General features: G+C 55.7%; 1 protein-coding gene across 1 annotated transcript in view; it reads left to right on the forward strand.

Annotated features, from left to right (window-relative positions):
• Window positions 1–22,818, forward strand: part of PDE2A (phosphodiesterase 2A) — a 91,503-nt gene that overhangs the window by 13,228 nt on the left and 55,457 nt on the right. Inside the window, exon 2 of the mRNA XM_032357993.1 lies at window positions 14,191–14,272. Within this exon, the coding sequence (XP_032213884.1) occupies window positions 14,191–14,272 (82 nt within the window). The remainder of the gene's footprint in view (window positions 1–14,190; window positions 14,273–22,818) is intronic.

A 22,818-nucleotide genomic window follows, 5' to 3' on the forward strand; every position in this document is an offset into this window, starting at 1 on the left:
TGGAAGCACCCCAGGTGTCTGCAAGGAGATGAAAGCTGATCCTCCACCCCACAGAGGTCTCAACAAAGAGAGGCCAAGTCAGAGCAGTGGCAGGAAGAATTCAGATCAGACTCAAGGAACACTTGCCAGAGATGCTTGTTGGAGAACTGGGACAGGTAAACTAGATTATGAACTCTTTGAGGGCAGGGACTAGGTCTGTGACCCGCCTGCCTAGCTGCGTGGCCTTGGGCAGGTTCCTTTGTTACCCCACGCTTCAGTTTCCCTCACTGTCAAATAGGCATAATAATATTCACCTTCCCACACATTGTAAGGGCCACATGGGTGAATGTGCATTAAGCAAAGTCCAGTGCTGACTTAACAAGACAAAAATCTCCAAAAAGGCAGGAATTAAGTCTGTTTTGTTCACTATTTTACCGCAAGCTCTATTCACAGGGCCACACAGTGTCGTGTCCAATAAGTGCTTGTTGAGTGAATACATATTAGTTTTATTCTCATTCTTCTACTGCAAATGGGTTCCTTGTTTCAAGGTTTGTGGATGATGGACCTAAATGAGAGGAGGGCAGCGGTGTCTCGCAGGTGGAGACTGGCCTTTCTCCCCCAAACTGAGGAAGAGACGATTTAGGACAGAAAAAAAGCGACTTCTAGAGGCAGGCCTGGGAGAGGTCAGAACCACGGACAGCTCCGCCCTCCTAAGGATGGGCGTGATCTCCTGGTCTCCTGCGGTGCAGCTGGGATGGAAGGGCCCGCCTAGTTTACCCTCCACAGCCACAGGTGAGAAAAGGAGGAGCCGAAGTCCAGTCAGACTGGAGAGATCAGGACCCTCACTCACGATCATAGGGAGTTCCAGGGAGGGAGGATGAGTGCGGGATGGAGCATTCTGAAAAGCTTCCTGGAGGAGAGGAATGGGATTGGCTGGGAAGATTAAGGCAGAGAGAATATTCAGGCATCTGTAAAACAAAGTAATAATTTTGACCCTATAGGTTTTCTAGGTGGATTGAATGAGTTACTTTTTAGGAATGCCTGGCACATTTGCCTGCTTGGAAAGGGCACAGCATATGGGCTCATTTCTTTCTGCTTTCCTCCACCTCTTCTCAGTCCCTGTGACTTGAGGAGGGACATCCCCTGCCTTACTGGAGACAGCAGGACCTGGATAACTGCTCAGAGGCTCTGAGGTACAGGGCTTCCTATTCCAGCCTTTGCTGACCCCAGCTCTGAGACTGGACTGAGCTAGACATACAGTAGGTGCACGGGACAGACTGAGGGAAGGTCTGTGCTCCTCCTTCCTCCAGGGCTTTGGAAGGCTGAGGGAAGGACACAGCAGGATTGGGGTGATGGAGTTTAATCTCTGATCCTCTCCCCGGCCCACAACCCCAAGACTCCTGCCCCTAGTGGTGGCTCTGATTAGTTCTGACTAGCTCTCTTCACACCTCGCTGGCCTCCCAGGGCTCCAGCGATGAATTAGTGATGACAGCTTTGCACCATCACTATGACGACCAGGCATGTTCTTAGCCTCCAGTCAGGGTGCAGTGGCAGAGGCCAGAGACCTCTTTGGCTCTGGGCTTTTGTAGTGGTTTGTTTGACGGGGACTGGGGCCCAAAGGGGGAAGCAGTGGGGAGGCAGCTGGAGATGGAGCAAGGACCAGGGCATGGGGGCTCCATCTGGAGTAGCCTAGCATTCTTTCAGATTGCTAGATCCAAAGGAACCTTGGGGAGAGCTTTTTCTCTTCCTCCCTGCTTTCTTTTTCTTTTCATTCCTCCCTCCCTTCCTCCTCCTTTCTTTCCTTCCATTTTCTCTAAGCCTCATCCCTGTGCAAGGCCCTGAGCTGCCCACATCTTCCCCCTATTCTGGGAATCAGACCCAGCCTAGCCCTCACCCTTAAAAGCCCAGAGTGAGATGGGGACATTGACACATCCTGGCCTGGGCTTCAGAGAAGGTGTGTGGGAGCCACTGCTGGCTCTGCAAAGAGGGCTGCCTTAGCTCTGCCAGAGGCTATGCAAACAGCCTTGCAGAGGGAGTGATACTTCTGGTCCTGTTGAGTGAGATTTTCCAATGGAGAGACAGAGGATCAGGGGTGAAGAGGTGAACCATGAGTCCAGAAGTGAAACATAAAGAGGGGTGGGAAGTTGACAGAAATCCAGAGCAGCATCGGGACGCCTGGGTGGCTCAGTTGGTTAAGCAGCTGCCTTCGGCTCAGGTCATGATCCCAGCATCCTGGGATCGAGTCCCGCATCGGGCTCCTTGCTCGGCAGGGAACCTGCTTTTCCCTCTGCCTCTGCCTGCCATTCTGTCCGCCTGTACTCACTCTCTCTCCCTCTCTCTGATAAATAAATAAAATCTTAAAAAAAAAAAAAAGAAATCCAGAGCAGCCTACTTGTAGGAGGTATAGAGAGGAGGGAGCAGAGGAGGACTAGAGCCTGGGGAAGGACTCGGGGGCTGTGGTTACAATGAGGAATTTGCAGTGTGTCCTATAGGAAAAGAGGAGCCCCTGAAGAATTGTTGTTGTTGAGTGTTTGATTCTGGAAATGGGAAACCTGAAGCACAGAGAGAGAAAGTGACTTGCTCAAGCTTGCTGAGGTCACTAAAGCCAACCAAGGCTATGGGCTCTGCCAGGATCCCAGTAGAACTCAACTAGGACCTCTTGCCTCAGACTTGCTGGCCAGGACTTTTCCAGGTAACCACTAACTCCAAAAGGTGAGGAGGGCCCATGGATGACTTCACCCTTAGTTTGAATGAAATTTGCATAGGCAAGAGCTGTGCTATGGCCCTCCCTGCCTCTTGTGTGTTGGTGGTAGTTGGGTAGAGCATCCAAGGAAGGACCTGGGAAGCCAGAGGCTTGGCTGAGGTCAGCAAGAGATCACGGTCAGAAATTGATTAGGGTCAGAAACTTGGGCCGTCAGGCTTCCAGCCTAAGCACTGTGCTGCATTCTTTAATTTGCACTCTCAGGGATCTTTGTCTGCATGGGGCACGCCCAGGAGGTAAGGGCGTCTCTGAGGCCCTCACACTCACCCTAGGCTCTTCCTGGCCCGGGGGTCTGATATTGGGTCTGCTGTAGCTGGAACTTATCAGGGCAGAGAGAGACATTTAGCCCCGTTGTCCTGATGAAAACACTGAAGTTTCAGGGCAACAGTGACTCACTCAGGGTTACTGAATAGGTCAGAGCTGAGCTGGGTCTGGCTGCCTGGCCCTTGGCCTGTCTACACTCCTCCACCTCGCAGCTGTCCCCTTGCCTCTCTTCCACCCCACTATGCAGCACTGCTGGGCCTGCCAGGTTTGATGGATGGTCCCACAGCTCAGCCTCCCTCCCATTCCTTTCCGGAAGCTGGGCTGTTAGCCTTCTAATCACCAGTTCTGCCTGGTGGCCGCCAAGCCATCCATCTCCCCCCTACAGCTTTACCCAGCACAGGTAGGGTATTTTTGCAGGCGGGGGGAGGGAAAGAGGAGCAGTGCAGTCATTCCCCCCTCTCTGAGGTTGGGCTGGGAGTACCGCTGCAGCCCCTACTCTAGGCGAGTCAAGGGTTAGGAAGCAGCCTACACCCCTTTGCTGGAGTACCAGAAATCCCTCCTCCCAAGGATACCTACACATGCATACATGCACACATGCTCACAGTGACAGTAATAAAATAAAAAACTTTCATGTACCAAAAAATACCGTATGCCAAACACTGTGCCAGAGTTCTGCATGTGTATTCTCATTTATCCTGTTAATTGGGTACTACTGCTAACCACACTATAGAGATAAGGAAACTGAAGTTCAGAGAGGTTAAGTGACTTTCACAGGTGCACATGGCCAGGAACTGGAGGAGCTGGGATTTGAACTCAAGTTGTATGACTTACATCGTATTATTAGCAACTCCTTTCCTATACTGACTTACTTATGTGTGCACACATGCGCACACAAACACAAGCACGCACGCACACACATCCATGTACGAACACAAGCCTCCGTGCTGGCCCTTGTGCCACTCATCTACCCAGACCAGCTTCCAGAGGAGTAGGGAGAGCACTGGGCTGAGGAAGAGATGAGGAGTCTCTGCTCATCGTCCCCAGGCTGCCCCCAGAATCACCCTGGCAGTGACACCAATCAGCTGGAGGGCTGCATGGAGGAGGCAGCCTCCAGGCATCCGGAAGAGGAGGCTTGGAGGCAGCCAATCAATAATGCCTGCAGCTCCGCCTTCCACGAACTGGGGCTCAAGGGAGCGTGGCGCGTGGGGGCGATGATCTGGCTGCAGCCCAGGCCCAGCAGGCAGGCCCATGTATGCGGAGTGTGGCTGGTGAGCGGTGGCCTGCTGCCCCTGTGCCCCCAGCTCCATGTGCTCTCCCTTCTCCCTTTCCCTCCCCTTCCTGCGGTTGTCCTACCCCTCCCTGTTTCCCCCCTCCCCACCCCCCCATAGTCAGCCCTGCAGCTGAGGATCAAACTGCCAGTTCTCAGGCACCTGTGTGCACCCACGGCTCTGGAGCTCTGCTGCTCCAGAAGCTGCTTCTGGGGTAGGTGCTGGGAGGTGTGGGGAGGGCGAGCAGAAAGGCCAGGGTCGAGAGTGGCAGGAGGTGGGGGCAAACCCTCAGAGCCCTAGGAGACTATTTAAGGAGATAATGAGTGTAAAGTGCTTCACACCACCGTGGGGCACATAGTAGGTGCTTAATTAGATTGTGTCTTGATCCTCCCTCAGGAGTGTGGAGAGAGCAAGGCTGGTACTGATGGGGAGTTGGGGGGCCTCTGGAGGCACATGAGCTCCCAGAGTGGCTGTCAGGTGCAGCTGACAGTGTTAACAATTAGCTTTGTGGGGTGGAGGGGGGGATTAGTACCTGACCCCTGACAGGAGGCTAGCCTAGCCCCCATTCTGACATGGGGGGAGGGCATCCGGCACTGGGAGGAATGGTGGCCAGAGCAGGGCTGGAGACCGTCCCCTGCTCCTCCTGGGAAGGGCCCCTGAGCAGGCCCCTGGCAGACAGGCTTCCGTCAGTCACTTTAACTGGCACTGGCCTCCAGAGACCTGGGTTCAGGTTCTGATTCAGGCACCTGCTGGCTGGTGGTAGTTAGGGTGATTCACTCTCCTTTGGGGGTCCTCAGTCTTCTCATCTATAACAGCTTACGGTGAAGATCAGATGAGATGTTGCCTGCCACTTCCCTGTTCCCAAGGAGCCGGGCCACTCGGGGTTCCCCAGAGTCTGCCTTTCCTAGTCACACCCCTGACAGAGACAGGTGTAGGCCATCTCTCCACCAGATGCTGTCTGCTCCATCCTTGGGTCCTCTTGTGTCCTGACACAGGATCCCCAGTGCCCTGACATAGGGTTGTTGAGGAAGAGGGAAATAAAGGGGGTCCCATCTTAGCTTCTGTCATCTTCTTCACTCCGGTAGGGGGACACACGTGCCTCTCTATGCTGGCCGCATGTTCATGGGAAACCACAGGGAGCGGTCTGACTCGGGTGAGGGTGGGAGGAGCCCTGGACTGGGATTCCCGACGCCTGCCTTCCTGCCCTTTCAGAGAGTGCCTCACTGTCTGACCTTGGGAAAGACCTGTCCCTGGGGGGGTCAGAGAGACAAGCGACCTCTGACCAGCCTCTTTGTGAGGGCCTAGATGATTCTGTGTTCTGGGGGAGAGGTTGGGTGAGGGGCTGGTCGTACAAGGCTGGTGACCTCCTCCAGGCAGACCCAGGAGGCGGGGCCGGCTCAGGACACCTGTGACTTTGGTGCCCTTGTCATCCTACTGCCATAGGCCTGCCGCTGCAGTCCTCTGCTGTGCCTCCTGAGTCTCTGCGGGCCCCGCCTGCCCCTCCATTCTGAATCCTCTTTCCTTTATTATTTAACTCTATTGCCTCCTGCCTCAGGCTTATCTCCTCCTGTCACTCGTCCATCCATCTCTGTCATCCCCTGCGGCTTCCTCCTGCTCTCTGACACACCCTCTCTGGAGGCGGGCCCTTCTGGGAGTCAGTCCTTCCTTGCCAATTGTCTAAGTAAGTGGTCTCCGCGACTCTGACCAGCTCTTGTCTTCTACCACCTTCCCCTGTCTTCCTCTTTCTGATGATGTCTCTGCCTTTTGCTGTCTCTGGACTCCCTTTGTCTCCCAAGTCTCCCTCTGCTCTTATCTCTGGGTTTCTGTCCTTTAAAGCCTGCCAGGTCCTGCCCCTTTGCCTCTGTCCCCACATCGCGTGCCCAGTGAGGGCAGCAGGTCCAGCCCTCCAGCCTGGAGCACGGAGTAGCCCACACACCCTTGCTCACTGGCTGCCTTGGAAGCCCCCGACAATGCCCTCCCGCCCCGCCCTGCGCCAGGGCCTTGTTGCTAGGCCTTGGGCTGGCAGCACCTGGCTTCCATAGCGACGGCTGCTTAGAAACAAAACGCCACATCTCCTGGTCCCAGCACAGAGTCTTTTCGAGTCTTTGCGGGATCGAGCGCCTTGCGATCAATCAGGACGGGAAATGTGGCCGGCTCTAGGCTGCCTCCAGCTCTGGGAGGAGAGAGAAAAGGGAGCCACAGTCTCTGCCACTGGTGCTTGGGGTGGCTGGGGCAAGAGAAGCTGCCCCAGCAGGACCCTGGGCCAAGGAGGGAGCACAGAAGGAGGCCCCCTGGGCTCTTCTGCCGAATCAGCCTGCTACCAGGAGGCATGGTCTGCCACGGGGCCCAGTTTGGATTACTGTTCTACTATTTCTAGCTCTGTGACTTTACACAAATGACCTCATGCCCCAGGACCTCAGTTTTATCAACTGTCAAGTCAGGCTAATAATATCATAAGGATTAAATGAGAGAACCAACCAGGTGTGCCTGGCACTTAGAAGGTAGTCCCTGATGGCAGTTCTTCCCTTTTCCTTTAAAGTTGCCTGAGATTTAATTAGCAGAGAGGAGGGCGATGGACAGCCATATTAGCAAGAGGGCAGAGGAATGCACCTCGAGTGTGCTGGGGTTCGTTGGGGCCCCTCTCTCTTACCTGGTATTCACAGAGACTAAAGCTTCCAGACCAGCAGGCTCTGAGGGTTGTGGAGACCCTAGCGGAGTTCTGGCTTGTCAGGCAGTTAGAATAACGGGGTGCTGGACTCCTGTACTCTCAGGACTCCAGGTTCTTGCATGCATAGAATCTAAGAAGCATAGACTCTTGAAATAAAGGGACTTATAATAGAGGCTTGATTTTCTTAGAACACAAAGCTCTGGGTATTCTTGGAACCTCAAAGCCACAGACAGGGGCCTCCCTCTATGATTGTTTCTCCACCAGCAGGGAGTTTTCAGAGCACGGGGCCTTGAGTCCCTGTTGCTTAGACTTTCTTGTGCCTTGGTATCTCTCATGGGCTTAGCTTTGAGCAACCCTGGCGTGTGTTGGGGCCGTTGCTGGGGTCAGTGACCGACGGCAGCCTGAGATCCCCTTGGAGCAGGGCCAGCCCAGGAAGAGCCGGCAGAGGAAGCTGGTGGGCTGCAGCTGTCCAGGCGGGGCTGGATGGGAGTCTGGGCAGACACCCTTGGCCGGGGACCAGCCTGCCCTCCTCTATCTACCCAGCCTTTGAGTCAGGGCTCAGGAGGAAACGTTTCCACATGGCACTCCTAGGGCTAGAGTCAGAACATTCTTCATGGTCCCCAAGACTGGAAGGAAGGAGGCTCCAGTGAGGGAGACGGGTGTGAGTAGGGGTGTGGGGGATGAGTGGAGGGGGCTCAGTGAGGGGGGTGGAGCTTAATAAAGGGGTGCAGGTTCAGTGAGGAGGATGGGAGTTCAGTGAGGGGATGGGACCTGGTGAGGGGGCCGGGTTCAGTGAAGGTGAGGGGCGGGACTCAGGGTTGGAGCTCAGTGAGGGGGTGGGGCTCAGTGGAGGTTGCTGAGAAGTTTCTTAGCACTGAGCTGTCTCCGCACCACCCCAGGCTCTGGAGGATGGTAGTTGAGGTTAGGGGAATCTGAGCACCTTAAACCCATTTGTCTTTCCCTGGTGTAGGCTGAGAACCAAGAGCTCCTTTTCCCATCTCTTCCCAAAGCTGGAAAGATTGGGAGAGCTGCTGGGAAAGCTGGGATCTGCCTCTCCTTTCGCTCGTCTTCCTTCCTGGTTTCCATGGGAATCGTGGCTCAGGATGATCAGGGTTTAACAGGATGGTGCTGTGGGAGGAGTCAGCACCAGGCAGAGCCACCGCACAGAGGAAGGAGTTGGCTGCTAAGAAAGTGAGCTCCCTGTCCCTGGGAGTGTGCGAGCAAAGCCTAGATCACCAGTCAGGGTGACTTTAGAAAGGGGCTCAGATGAAGGTGGACTGTGGGGAGACCTCTTCCCTGGGATGTGTAGGCTTTGTGTGATTGGCCCAGATGGCCCAATCTTCCAGACATCCTTGTGCCCGTTGAGGCGGCCACGACACCTTGGACTCTGCCCCCACATCCACCCTGCATTCTTACTCTGTGCTCGGCCCTGAGCTGGATATGTACACGTGGAACTGAATCAGACCCATCTCTTCATGGAGGGGCAACAGGTCTGACTGGGGAGGCACACAGGGAAACAGATACGGTTGGGCAAATCCTATGTAAGGGAGCAGACCAGGCCGGAAGGAGGATTCTACTACTGATTTACGAAGTCACAGATTTCTTTTTGAGCAGTTCCTCTGGGTTGAGCCTTGTTCTAGGTGCTGGGGTCACAGCGATGAATGAAAAAGAAAGAGTCCCATTCCCTGGAAGGGACAGCACAGTGGGAAGGCTGAACACCTGGCAAAGCACAGGGAGATGGCGAGTGCTGGTTGGTGGATCTGGAAGCCATGAGGAGTGTAGCCGGAGGGCAACATGGGTGTGGCCTGCAAGAAAGTCTGTTCAATTGTGGGGGTTCAGGACCTTGAAGGGCTCCAGCTTTGTCCAGTAGGCAAATGGGAGCCATTGAGTGTGGGTGAGGTTGCAGAAAAGACGACTCCAGTGGGTATGGGCCTTGGGAACGAGGCATAGTGGTCCCTGAAGGAAGCCCTGAGGCAGACATGCCCACCTATGCCTCTGTGTGTAGGACTCATGTGAGCATGTGTGTAGGTATAGGAGAGTGCATGTGTGTGTGTGTGCGTGTGCATGTGTGTGTGTGAGCGGTAGGAGTGTGTGTGTATCTGTGGGAAGATGGTGAGTGTGTGTGTGATTATGGTGTCCCAGGGAGGCCTTGCGTGGTGGTAGAAGGATCTTGGGGTTTGTAGATGATAAGGAGAAGATACTAAGTCCTAACATGTGCAAAGGCCTGAGTCCCGTGAACCTCAGCCCAGATGTGAGACTATAGGCCCTGGGCTAGTCTGGGCCAGAATCCTGTGGGTTCCCTTAACTCTCTAGGGTCATGGACCTGGCCATCTGCTGCAGACAAATGTGTATACAAATAACATGGAAATGGATGAGACTTCGGCTGACTCCTCCCCATCTCCAGATTCCCCTGGGCTTGAGTTTGCTCAGCCTGTGCTCTTCCCCACTCAGCTGCTCCCAGGGCTCTGGGAGCAGGACCTTTTCATCCAGAGCCAAAATCCGTATTTTCCCAGCACCTCCCTGTGGCTGGATCCTTTCTCTGTGAGGGCTACCCCTACATCTGGGGCCATAACCAAGGGACACAGAGAGCTAACCTGAGCTGGTGGCCTTGGCAGTGCCTCTTGTTAGGTATGAATTTGAATACATGCATACTCACACACTTGCACACATATTCACACGTAAATGTATGTTTTTGATATGTGGACACTCGTGCACACCTACAACTGTCCACATATGCCTACGTGTGTATGTACACACTTGCACCTGCACACATAGACCTGTGTGCACACACATACATACACGCACGTTCCATAGACACACACACACACACACTCAGCTATACCATGGAAGCATCGCACATCCTTACAAAAAAATAAAATGACAAACCTGTAGTCATACTCTCTCCAGCCTTCACCCACACCATGCTCACAGGCTCAGGTGTTAGGCCTTACACACCTGCACACACACACACAGGTACCTAAGGGTGGCTTATACCCATGCTCTCGCCAGGGCTGAAGCGTGCAGGACAGGCTATAGATGGACACAGAACCTGCAGGGATGTCACCTCCTCCAGGCACTTCTTGGATTGTCCCTTTGCAGGGCCCCTAGGATGGTAGAGTCTCTCGGCTCCACGCCCAAGTCACGGAAAAACTGAGTCATACACACTGTCTCCTGAGGAGCCTGCCACACGGGGATCTGGTCCTTGTTCACGGTCCTTGGGTCCGGCATGCCCAGGCAGGCCTGTCTGCCCAAGAAAGCTGTTCTGTGCCCAGTTAAGCCTACCTGGATGCTGCCTCCCTCCACCTAAGCTGCCTGAGCCCTCAATGAGAACCAGGCTCACTTTTCTGAGCTATCTGAGAGCCAGACCTTGCCTGAAGTCCCCCAGTATGTCAGGGCAGGCTTCCTTCAGATTTGAACCTGGGCTTCCAGGAGTCTGACCACAGTTAGCAGCCACAGGAGGGAGGCATGTCAGACACCAGACAGGCTCGTGGAAGTAGGACATGTGGGCATGGGGGGTGAGAGCATGGGGGTCTGTTGGGGGTCAGCTGGAGGGATGGCCAGCAGGAAAGTCCACTCTCCTGGCCCAGCTGAGAAAGTGTTTTGTGAACACGGTGGCCCACAGCGGTGTCAATATCATCAGGAACAACAAAGACCTGGTTTCTGGACAGGGCCTGAGGTCTGGGGGGCCTGGTACCCAGGTTGACAAGCTGTGGGCTGAGTCACTTTTTCCTAAAAATACTCAGTAGCTGGGCCATGGGGCAGTTAGAGTGGCCCATAAGGTGGGGCGATGAAAAGAAGGGTCTAGAAGGGCTGGGGCAGGCATTCCTGGGGCCGGGCTTCCTTGTGACCGAGACGGGCAGAGGGTTCAGGGCCTGGGAGCATAGAACCCTCAGTCACTGCATTGTTGGGGGCAAAAGGAGAGGTGGGAAAATCTGTTTTTCTCACATGCTTTCCTTCAAGATGTGGAGCATGAATTTAGGGCACAGATTGGAGCCAGATGGGCCGGGTTTGAATTTTGGCTCCATTACTTACTAACTGTGTGACTGTGGACAAGTTACTTGGTCTCTCTGTGCCTCAGAGTCCTTATCTGTAAAATGTGGCTAATAACAGATCTGACCTTATATTGTTCCTGAGGCGCTGAACCGGGAGGCTCATAGTAAGTATTGGAAATAAATGTTAAAGCCCCTTGGACACACAGTCCCCCAGCTCCAGATATAAACACTCAGGCCTTAGGGGTCAGCCCATCCCTCGATTTCATGGGACTGAGGTCAGCCAGGAACAGTATGTATCTCATCCGGGGTTCTGTTCTCAGACCTGGCGGCAAATTAGAATCACCTGGGAACGTTTAAAAGTACCTGAGGTGGGGGAGTCCCAGGCATGAGCCAGGGTGAGAACCCAACACAGAATCACAGAATGAAGAGCTGGCAGACAGGGATTCATGGGGGGAATGAAGGAGTTCTAGCCTTGGAGGGAGAGTCACTTCCTGGCAGTGAGGGCTTAGGCATGGCCTGTCACTCTGCCATCTCGAGGAGCCTGGGCTGCCTCTCCTGGGAGCAGGCTGGATGGAGACTTTCAAGGATTACATGGCGGGATGTTTTCGAAAAAGCCTCTGTATCCTGCCAAGCATCAAAAGAAGGAAGTTTGTTTATTAAATATAGTGTATTAACATTTCACAGATGGGTAAAATGAGGTCCAGAGAGGTTCAGTAGCCTGCTCAGAATCCCACAAGTCTGTGGCAGAGTTAGGATGCAAACCCTCAGAGGAATGCTTGAGTCTGAAGGATTGATGCAGAGTGAATCTGACTGAGGGAGACACAGAGCAAGTACCCGGGGCCCCAGCCACTGAGCTGCAGTATAAGATGGCCAAGGAAGATTTAAGAAACAACCTATTAGGAGGTGAGTGCTGGGAGGTCCAGCCTAGAGCTGAGAGCCCAAGGGATAGTGGCTGTGCTGGGCCAGGGTCGGCACTTGACTGCGGGGTCTGACATGGCTTCCCCTGACGAATAGCTCTGTCCTGTGGCTGTAACAGATAGCCTCTTGGCGCCTGTGTTCCAGCCAGGCTGTTAAAGCCCAGGACTAACAGGTGCTCAGGGTTTGCCAAGCATTTCATACACTGGGCTCAGACTCAGTCCTTCTGCATAGTCTTTACATTGGTCACTCACCCCCTTTCCAGAGCAGGAAACTGAGGCCAAGAAAGGAAAGGAGGCCCTTATCTGGGCCAGAACCTTTACATCACCTTAGCCCATGCCGATTTCTAGGGTATTAAAAAGTAGGCCACATTGCCCCAATCTGAAGATAAAGTAAAATACATTGACTTGCCTGGATCACTTAGTGACAGAAAAGCTTTGTACTCCTCCCCACGTTCCCAGACATGGCTCCCAGGAACGACACAAGAAGGGGGACCCAGAGGACTAAGGTAGCATCAAGGGAAGGCCTCCTGGAGGATGTGGGCCTCTGGCCCCTGAATGGTAAGCAGGCTGACAAGATCTGGAGGGCATCAGGGGTAGGGTGGCATGGGCAAGGGTCTAGAGGATGAGTCAGTTACCCATTAAGTACAGGAGGAAGTATAAGTTTAAGGAATGGCGGCAAGAGGTTCAAAGCTGAGAAGATAAGTCAGGGCTACATTACAGAGGGTCTGCTATGTCAGACTGAAGATTTGGGCTTTCTGGTGTTTGTGGTAGGGAATCTTTAAAGGTGTCTGAGCAGAGGAAGAAGCATGTTCAGAGGTGGGAGAAATCCCAGCTTGGAGGGGTTCCCCTTGGGCTGATGGGAAGGAAAGGGCTCGGACCAGCCTGTGTCAGGGGCCTGGACTGTGTCCAGGACCGGGCTCAGTGACTCAACGTGGAGGAAATCACTCCTCAGGGAGAAAGGCCCCAGATGAATCAGCCCCACAAGGTGGGGAGGCTGGGGGCTCACTGAGTCACCTTCCAAGTGGGGAAGGGGGAGTGTTGCCGAGAAGGGGCCTGCAGTGCAGTGGGAAGGATTCAGGTCAGACCACAGCGAGGGCTGTCAGGGGACTCTGGCTGCCTTCCCACCTTTATCGGGGTTGATTATCCTGGCAGTCTTGTGAAAGAGATGGGAAAACTGAGGCCCAGAAAGGGGAGGGAATCTGACCAAGGTCATGCTGCAAGTCGCTGACAAAGGCCAGGTGTGATCCAAAGCACACCCTCCAGTCCAGACACGTTCTACCACCCCAGCGGATTTCACAGCAAGTGGAGGCTAGGAATTGGGTGGGTCCAGAGGGAGCTGGCCCAGGTGACCCCTCCTCCCTCCGCATGCCCCCCCACCTTCCTCGTCAGAGCAGACGGCAAACAGGGCCCGGCCGCGCTGCCGCGGTAGGACAGCAGAGGGCGCAGAAGCGTCGCGGCTACAGCAGGCGCCAGAGCACAGAGGCCGCTCTGCGGAGAACTGCGCTCCGGACGCGCGGGTCCCACCGGCGAACTGTGTACTGTGTGGCCCAGGGGCCCGCACCCTCTCTGGCTTCCGGGGACGCCTACGCAGACCTGCCTGCCCAGTGCAGGGGGTCCGGGGCCGCTACCCCGCTCTCGAGACGGTGCGCCTGTCCGTGTGTGCGCTCGTGTGTCTGTGCGCACGTGTCCCCCCTCACAGGTTGGCTACTGCCCCAGGCCTGTCCGTCGCCGGGCGACCTCTATAATTCTCCCCGACTTGAAGAGGAGCCGGCCCGGGGCTCCCTGCATCGGGTCAGCGGCCCCTTCCCTCTCTACCCTCCGCCTTCCGTCCCTCCTGTCATTGCGCTGGTCTCTGACTTGGGGCTCTGGCCGGGCCCCAGGACTTTCTAAGTGGGGGGAGAGGACGTGATCGGACTAGAGAGGGGCTCCGAGAGGCGAGGTAGCGATAGGAGGGGCGAGAGGCCTGAGGAGCGAGCGGAAGCTGAGAGCTGGCTACCTGGTAGGGGATCCTAATAGCGGACAAGCTGGAAGAGTCTTGAGAGCGGAGAGAAAAGGGAGGTGAGAGCCAGGCGGTGAGGGGGGCCCTGGGGGGGTCCGCAGGTTGGACCAACCGAGAGGTGCAGCGCGCGGCGGCGGGAGGGTAGGCGGGGCCGCGCGGTCGGGGGGCGGGGAGTGGGCGGGCCTGGGCGGGGCCTGGGCGGACCCTCCCGCGGACCCGGCGGAGCTGTCGCGGACGCGCTGACCGAGCGCAGCGGCCGGGCCGGCGGGCGGGCGGGCGGGCGGCTGCGAGCATGGTCCTGGTGCTGCACCACATCCTCATCGCTGTTGTCCAATTCCTCAGGCGGGGCCAGCAGGTCTTCCTCAAGCCGGACGAGCAGCCGCCGCCGCCGCCGCCGCCGCAGCCATGCGCCGACAGCCTGCAGGTAGGGGGGGCCCCCAGCGCTGGGCACGAGGAGGACGGGGTGTCGGGCGAGCGCTCGGCCGGGTCTTCCAAGGGGCGTGCGGGCACCAGCTCCGTAGTCCACTCTGCCCCAGAGCCCTCCTCAAAGTGGGGCCCCCTCCCCTAGCTCTGAATTCCACGCCTGTGCCGGCACTGCAGCCCATACCCGGAGCCCTTGAATCTCCAGCTCACAGTCCAGACCTCACCCCAGACTCTGAACCCCTTTTAGATCTGGGACTCCACTTCAAGCGCTGAACTCCCAGTCCAGAGTAGGACCCCAGTCCCCACGGAGAGCTCTGTTCAAACCTGGAACCCCCCCCTTCCAGATGAATGTATGACCCTGCCCAAACCCCTGAACACCCACTTTATATATATACATATATATGTGTATATATATATATATATATATATATATATATATATATGCATGCCTGAAGTCCGATATATATATCGGACTCCAGGTACACCCAGAACACCTGAACACCCAGCTCTCAAGCAAGATCTCTGTCAGAGCTGGAGTCTCACCCCAAGCCCCTGCACCTCTACTCCACAGCCTCATCTGTGCCTCCACCCAGATTCCCACTCAAACATCTGGTCTTCAGTCCTCACCTGGGACTCTACCCCAGGGTCCAAACACCTCTTTCTATCACTGCTTGTCTTTCTCTGCAGGACCCCCTTCCACCTGGTTCCTGCTTTCCTACCCTTCCTCTCTCCTTTGTAAGAGGTCCTCTCGTCTTCTAGGGGTCTCACCCTCTCCTCTTGTTTCTCTCCTGTGTGGTGGTCCCACTTTACTCTCTGGTTTCTCCTCTGCCTTCTCTGAGTCTTTCTGGGCATCCTCTCTCTCTACCCCTCCATTTCTCTCTTTTGGTCCCTTTTGCCCATATTCATCTCTCTCAGTCTGTCCATCCCCTTCATTTCTCTAGGTCTCTATCTTTGTTCTAGGGTCTCACCCTGTGATCATCCCTTCCCCTTATATCTGCCTCTGCTTTGGGGTGGGGAATGGGTAGACTCAGAGTATGGGGCCAGTGTCCCCAGGACCTCTGCTTGCCCCATGTTGTCAGGCATGGCATGGTGTGGGCGCTGGTGGAAGGGACTAAACATGGAGAGTACAGCCCTTGGGCGGTGCCCATGGATCTAAGGTAGGTGGGGACTATGTGTGGAGTCCTGGGGTCATAACTTACAGCCCCCATCCCCACCGTCCTGGTCTTGATTGGGGACAGCTAGGGGCTTGGGGTGGAGGAACGATGGGGGAGTAGACTGCAATCTGGAGCCAGTGACCTGTGGTGGGAGGTTTCCGGGACTGGGTGAGTCTGGGGTGTATGTGTGTTTGTGTAGGATGGGCCACGTTTCATGTGTTGGGTGTGCCTTGTGTGTGATCATATGTGATGTGTCATGAAGTATTGTGTGTGGCATCACCAATGCGATAATTTGGGGGGGACTCATGGGGGTTTCCGGTGTGTGTGAAGATGGTGTGTATGGCATTGCCTGTCATGTGCTGCTAGGAGGGCTGTGTTGTGAGTGTGGAGTGGACGCTGTATGCACGAGTGTTGTGTGTCCAGGGAACTTGTGTGTATGCGGTGTGTCTGTCTCCATGGGGTGGAGTTGTAGGGTCAGCCTGCATGGGGGGGTTTTGTGGGTGGTTGCGTATATTCTCGGCTGTTGTGTGTAGCCAGGAAAAGCCACTGTGGGGGCCTGATGGAGGGATTCGTTGGGCATCTTGGTGGAGGGGAGTGGGGGTGGGGGAGCTGTGTGTGGGCTTGAGTGTGTTCGCAGCCTAGGCGGCTCAGAGTCACTGTGGTACACCCTGGGCTTGCTTGGGAAATGTATTTGGACCCAGGGGCTGGTGTTTGAGTGTCATGTGTCTGTGTGATGGCCGTCTGTGCCCCCTCTGGATAGGGAAGGGTGCAGCAGCTAGGACTGAGGGGCCTAAGGCCAGGGACTGGTCAGCTAAGTGTGTGTGTGTGTGTGTGTCTGTGTGTCCATGTGCACGTGGGCAGCAGGAGGCGATGTGCCGGCAGGCTTGTCTCTGCCACAGGTCCGCGTGTGTCCACAAATGTGTGACACTAGGTGTGCACGTCATCTATGCAGGGTGTGTCTCCATGTCTAGATAGTGTGTGTGTTGAATTTAATTGGATGTGTGTGTGTGTCTGTGGTTGGGGAGGTGAGTGTGGGGTGTGTGAGGCGTGTGGTGGGAGCTTTAGTGTGTGGTGTGAAGTGTGGGTGTGTGAGCTGTGTGACTTTTCAGTGTGACATGTGGATTATGTGATCTTTTCTCTCTGTGAGTTGTTTATGTGTGGTGTGTGGTGAGGGGTGTGTGAAGGGTGTCGGTGAGCTAGTGGTGTATGCGTGGAGGGGTAGGCAGTGTTGAGAACTGTGGAGTATGCGTCAGGGGGCAAGTGTGTGCTCAAGGTGTGTGGAGGTGAGGAATGAGGTATGTAATGTTTGGGCTGTGTGGAATCCAGCAGGTGTCCCATAAATGTTTGTGGAATGATGTGTGTGTGTACAGGGAGGACTTGGCTGCCATCCTGTCCTTGCTTCCCTCCCAATGAGCTCCCCAGAGATCCCCAGTGACGTTCTGTCATGGCCCACCCCAAGCCTCTACCCTTTGCCCTTCATCCTCTTCACGTTGACCAAGGCCTTTGTCTTGGGTTTCCGGTGGAGCAGGCGCTGGACAGGCAGGCGGCGGGTGATGTCGTGGTCTGGGAAGCTTTGTTCTTTTCGTTTGGGTCTGTGTTGTGTTTTGGGCTGGGCTTTTGGAGGAGGGCGGAGAAAGGATGCACGTGTTGTAGGCTCACTGTGTTTACTACCCCCTTACAATGTGCCACAGTGGGGAGGGGTTCAGGCCCAAGCCGTGGGGCCTGGCTTGTATCCCGAGGGGTGCCTCCTTGGCTCAAAAGCAGCTTGGACTGAGCATGGCACTGGGTGAATTAGCCAACTGTGAGGTCTTCGTCCGATGGGTGGCCCAGGACCCTTTCTGGCTCACATCATCTCTGGGGTGCCAAGCCTCCGGGAGCCCCCTTCTGCATGCCAACCTGTCCTTTTCTCTTCTCTGTGTGGCCCTCAGGGAGTGTCCCTGGGCTGGGAGTCAACCAGGAAGGCCTTAATCTATCTCCTTTTGTTGACCTCACATCTGTCCTCACAGAGACCCTTATCTGAAAAAGGAAGTCTGGTTACACTTTGGGGACTCTCTAGTTTGATAGGGGAGATGCCAGTCAGTAGGAGGACCTAGGTCAAATCCTCCAGAGAAAGCGATGGAGAAGACTTAGCAAGCGGCCTGCTGACAGGTATTTGGGAAGAAGACAGCTGGAAGGCCCAGACTACCAGAGTCATCAGCGGAGGGGATTGGGCCACCACCTCAGTATCACCTTCCAAAAGGTTTCCTGCTGTGAGTGGGCTTAAGCTGGGCCTGGAAGGGGGTGTTGAGTAAGCAGAGAAGTGTGGCCTGGGGCTGAGGAAGATTCTGAGTCAACCGGAAAAAAGGATCTTGACGGCAGTTGATCCTCCCCAAGCAGTCCTGTCTGGCTTTGGAGGGCCATCCCTGGGCCTCCAGCCTTCTTAGGCTTTCACATCACCTCTTCCCACCCACCTTGTGTTCAGCCAAAATGACTGTCATTGTCACCATCATCTGTTAGGTGGCTCTTTCCAGATCTCAGGCTCCTTTCACAGGGGTCTCATTTAACAAATGAACTCGTTCGCTTGGCTACAGCGTTTACTGTGCACCTGCTACGCACCAGGCAGGCCCAGTTTGACACAGCAGGGCCCAAATAGGTTTCCTGGGGCTCCCACCTCCCGTGCTGGAGAAAGCCCATCTTGCCAGCCCAGCCACACTGTCAGCCCCCTAGGCCCTGGGCACACAACCCTCCAGTCCGTTTCCCCAGCCTGACGTTAGCACGTGGTTCTGGGAGGCTCCAGGTATGCACCCCATGGTATTAGGCTCTGGCTCCCAATCAGAACACAAGCTCTTCGGAGACTGGGCCGGGTCTGCCCATCCCGCACGTCCTGAGCTGGGCTCGACAGAGTCCAGATGGCCACATCGATCATCAGATGGTCATCACCCCCTGTCGGGCTGGCAGCCCATCTGCCATCTAGAGAAACCGAGGCCCAGAGCAGGGAGGGGACTCCAGACAGGTCTCTTCTTTAGACCCTCCTTTCACCAGTGTTACCAGAGACCAGAGGGGTTGGGGGACGTGCCCAGGTTTCACGGTAAGGTGACAGGACACAGCAATTCTGTATTTCCCAGAACACAGCTCTACTGGTCACTGGGCTGGGCTCCAGCCCCGCACCATGCTGCTCCCTGGCTGGCCTCCGTGCTGCCTGTGGCGTGTAAACGATTATTAATGACCCCCCTGGCCAGGAGACAGGAAACGTTTCCCAGCCACAGCTGGGGACATGCTCCCGGCCAGCCTCCGCCCTCCACACCCACCCTGCCCCTGGGGTCAACACGCATGTTATCTCCACGCTGCCCCAGCTTTACCTGCTCCTCCTGACCAGCCCCCGGGCAGCTTTTTCTTTTCTGGGTCCATGGACAAGAAGAGACAGAGCTTTCTATTCCATGTCTCTGGTTTACCACTTTCTCCAACTTGATTCAGCTCTACCTTTTTCCCTGCCCCAGACCAGCCAGAAGCAGTCCTTCTCCTGGAGGGCTTTTCTGAATGCACTGCTAGGCCTGCCAGTGACCCTGTCCTGGGCAATGACCATCAATTCTCCCTCCTGCAGACTTTATTCCCACTCTGCTGGTCCTGTGTCTGGGCTGGGGACTTCCTGTGACCTGTCCTCAATTGTTATCTTAAGACTGACACTTGGAGGATTCTCCCAGATGCCTCCTCCAGGAAGTCCCCAGCCCAACCTGGGGACACTGACTTACTCTGAGCATCCCAGCCTGCCTATCCAGGCCACACACTGTGTACTGCCAGGCTTTCATAGGTGGACATTCAATGAGTACCTACTACATGCCCCACAGAGGCAGGAGGTAAAGATGAGCACAAGATGGGCTTTAAGGCTCTGTCACACACAGGCCCACGTCTGAGCCACAGTGCATCTGTCCTATGGCCCCTCGGTGGACCTAGGTACCAGGGCTGACAGTGGGAAGATAATGGGGTGGAGGCGGGGGCCCAAAGACTGATGTGGTAGGCAGTGTGGGGACGGCAATGCTGGAGAGACTGGGGGGCCATGATGGGACAGAGCAGTGACCCCTGATTCAGCCCAGAGTGGGAGGGAGGGCAAGCTGGGGAGCTTCCAGGAGGAAACACATCTAATCTGAGAGCTAAGGGATGAGCTAGGAGAAAGTTCTGGACAGAGAGAAAGAGTGAATGGCAAATGTAACAACTTGCTGGTGACAGAGGGAGAGAAGTATGGTTCTACAGTTCTGTGGATCCTGGACTGCCCGGGCTCTGAGTCCCAGGGTGGGGTGTGTGTGTGTGTGTGTGTGTGTGTGTGTGTGTGTAGCTGGGGACAAGACTGGTGAGGTCAGCAGGGACAAATTGTACAGGACTTATAAGTAAAGAGATTTGGACTTTTTTTCCAGAAGAAACTGGGCACTAGTGGGGAGAGTTGAAAGCAGGGCAGGGACTGCTCAGATCTGCTTGTTAGGAAAGCCTCTGGGTCACAGGGTGGAGAGCACACTGAAGTGGTGAGGCTGGCACAGTATGGTCCAGAGAAGAGCAATGAGGCCAGGGCAGGAAGAGGCAGAGGATCGAGGGGAGGAGACAGACCCTCAAGGGCGGAAGAGGGAGCCACTCGGCTGTGGAGGTACAGAGAGAAAGAGAGGAAACGCTGCCCTGGGTGTCTAGGACAGATCTCGAGAGAAGACAGGGCATGAGGGCAGATGCTTGGGCCTGTGTCAGGGCCCTCGAAGGTCTGAAAGGTCTCAGGAAGGGTGTCCCAGGTCCGGAGCTTTGAGGCTAAGAAGAGACGAGGAGAACTGGACCCTGCTCCGGGCTCCTGTGCCCTCTCCTGCAGCGTGGAGACTCAGGAACTGCCCTGAGCACAGAGTGTTCGGAATTCAAAAATTAAAACAATCTGTGAGACGTAATATTTAATAAAATTCAAATCCAAAATGTGTGAGTACATTCCAAAACGAGTTAAAATGTAAATTTATGAAAATGCTAAACCTAAATGATGATTCTAGTATCAATTGTAAGCCTCAGTCGCTTCCCTCCACTTTGGACACAACTCCCCGGAAGCCGCTGCCTCAGGTGTGAGTGACCCCCACAGCGGCTCCAGGACCTTCCAGACTTGAGTTCAGGGTCCCGCCTGCAGGGAGCCCGCCCTCTTTCTGGTGGCTTCAGGTGACAGGCATTTTGCTTTTCCTGTCCGCACCCCCACCAGGAAGTTAGCCCTCGAAATCTCCCATCTGTGGTTGTGTTTATTGAGGGGCCCTGGAAGAGGGAAGGGTGCCAGGAGATGGGGTATCGGCTACAGTGCCCAGTGGGGTGGGGTGGGGGCACAGGGAGACTTGGGGAGAGCTGGGAGGGGGCATGAGGGGAAGGGAATAAAAATGAAAGAGCAGCACCACTCCAGCGTGAACACGGGGTCCTATTGTAAATGTGACGCCGTTTCGGGAACCCCCGGATGTTATGGTTCCAATTTGCAGTCTTGGGGTGGGCATTGCTTGACTCACACTCTCTGCTCGTCTTGCACCATTTTCTGGGCTGCATTTTCTCACCTGGGAAAGGAGGAAGTAGGGGCCTTTTCCACCACGGCGTGCATGAGCTCTGGCTCTGGGTGTGCATGACTCTAAGAACCCGGCGTTGGCACTTTATGGGTTTCTAGCCTTCCCCGACGCTTAGCTCCCAGCCGGAGCTGTGTGGAAGCGTGGTTGTGTGATTCCGACATTCTGGGACTGAAGTTGCTGAGACTCCAGGAGCCGGATAGGCGGGCATTCTGTGAATCCAGGATTCTAGGATTTGATGATTTGATGATTCAATGATTCTAAATGGGGCTGCTGGGAAGAGCTGCAGCCACCTGCCTCGTTAATGTTGATGTTAGGTTATTAAAAACATAACGAGAAGCAATGGAGAGAGCTCGGGATGATGGTGGCCCCGCCCCTGGGGAGTGGGGGAGGGGAGGAGTGGCCCAGCCCGGTGTTGGGGGAAGGAGACCTTCTCCCGCCTGGGGCATGGGTGACGGGTGACAGGACCAGGGGGATTCTCCCACCACAACAGAAGCCACATCTGTGCACGTGTGAGAGCCGCAGCTCCCTAGGCTTGCAAGAGAAGGAGTGATTTCCTTTATCCCCCTGCCTCCGTTCTTCAGCTATTTCAGACCATGGCAGGGAGAGGAGTGCCCTTTCCTCCCAGCCCCTAAAGTCTCTGGGCAGAAGTGTCCACAGACGGCAGAGGAAAGAGGCCTGCTCACCGCCTACCCCCCCTGCCTGGCCAGCCCCGGCCTGAGGGGGAAAACAGGACATGAACACTTCCTGGACACGGACGTGGAAATGCACGAACCCCTGTTTGTGAGGGCCCCGAGCACAAAGGGCCTCCGACTAGGGCAGAGGCCAGGGCAGCCAGAGGAGGCGGGTGGGTGCTGGCCAGTGACCCACTGGCAACTCTGGAGGGAGGACCCTTCTTCTGCCCTGGAGGTGGCTGTGGGAAGGGCTTGAGGAAGGGAGGTCCCAAGCCAGGGGGCCTGGAGAATGGATGACCAGTGGGTGCTCCCCTGGGACCCAGGCCCAGGGCCCACCCTGGCAGGAAGCCAGGCCATTTGCCCACCGGCTTGCTTGGGTTACGCACGTGCCTCGGCACTTACACCAGGGTTGGTGAGGGTGGGGAGCCCTGGAGTCAGGAGAGAAGGATCTTTGGCCTTGGGAGAGCTCATTCCAGCTGGGTTCCTCAGAAGCCTGGGACCAGCTGCCTGAGTCTCAGCCTGGTGATCAGATCAGGTGAGGGAGGTCAGGAGCTTGCCCAGCTCACACAGCACAGCAGGGTCTGAAACCCAGCTTCCGGACTCCCCATGCTGGGTGCTCCCCCTTGTCTGCAGCTTCCACCTTTCCCCTGGAACATCTCGGGAACAGGAGCTGAGGCAGGACACCTGTTAGGGGGCAGAGCCCTTATCTGTCACTCCTCCATCTTTCTCCTCCTACAGGCCAGAAGGCAAGTAAGGTGATGACAGTGGCTCCCCGCTATCCCCAAGTGTCCATTGTCCACCACCTCCTGTCTTGGCCCGAGGATAGGGTCCCCAGCTGCCCGACCCACAAGGAGCCTCCTGGTTCTCCTGTCCCTTCACTCAGCCTCTCTCTCACACCGCAAGTCTCCCCCTCTGGCTGGCTATATGTGTCAATCTCTTTCCAAAGATTGTTAGGCTTGGATGAGCCCCAGGAGATCATCAGGTCCCATGCTTTCATTCTCCAGATGAGGAAAGTAGCTCAGAGAGGGGAAGGTCCTGCCACACGGGCACAGCAGACTGTGGCTAGGCCCATATCACAGAAGCACACTGGCCTCTGTGTCAGGCGGCTACGATGAGTCCTGAGGGCTATGATCAGCTGGCAGCTTCTCTCTTCAGCCCTGAGCTGTCCTCCCTCTTCTTGGCCCA

Source organism: Mustela erminea, chromosome 9, assembly GCF_009829155.1.
Source record: "Mustela erminea isolate mMusErm1 chromosome 9, mMusErm1.Pri, whole genome shotgun sequence".
NCBI classification, from domain to species: Eukaryota; Metazoa; Chordata; class Mammalia; order Carnivora; family Mustelidae; genus Mustela; species Mustela erminea.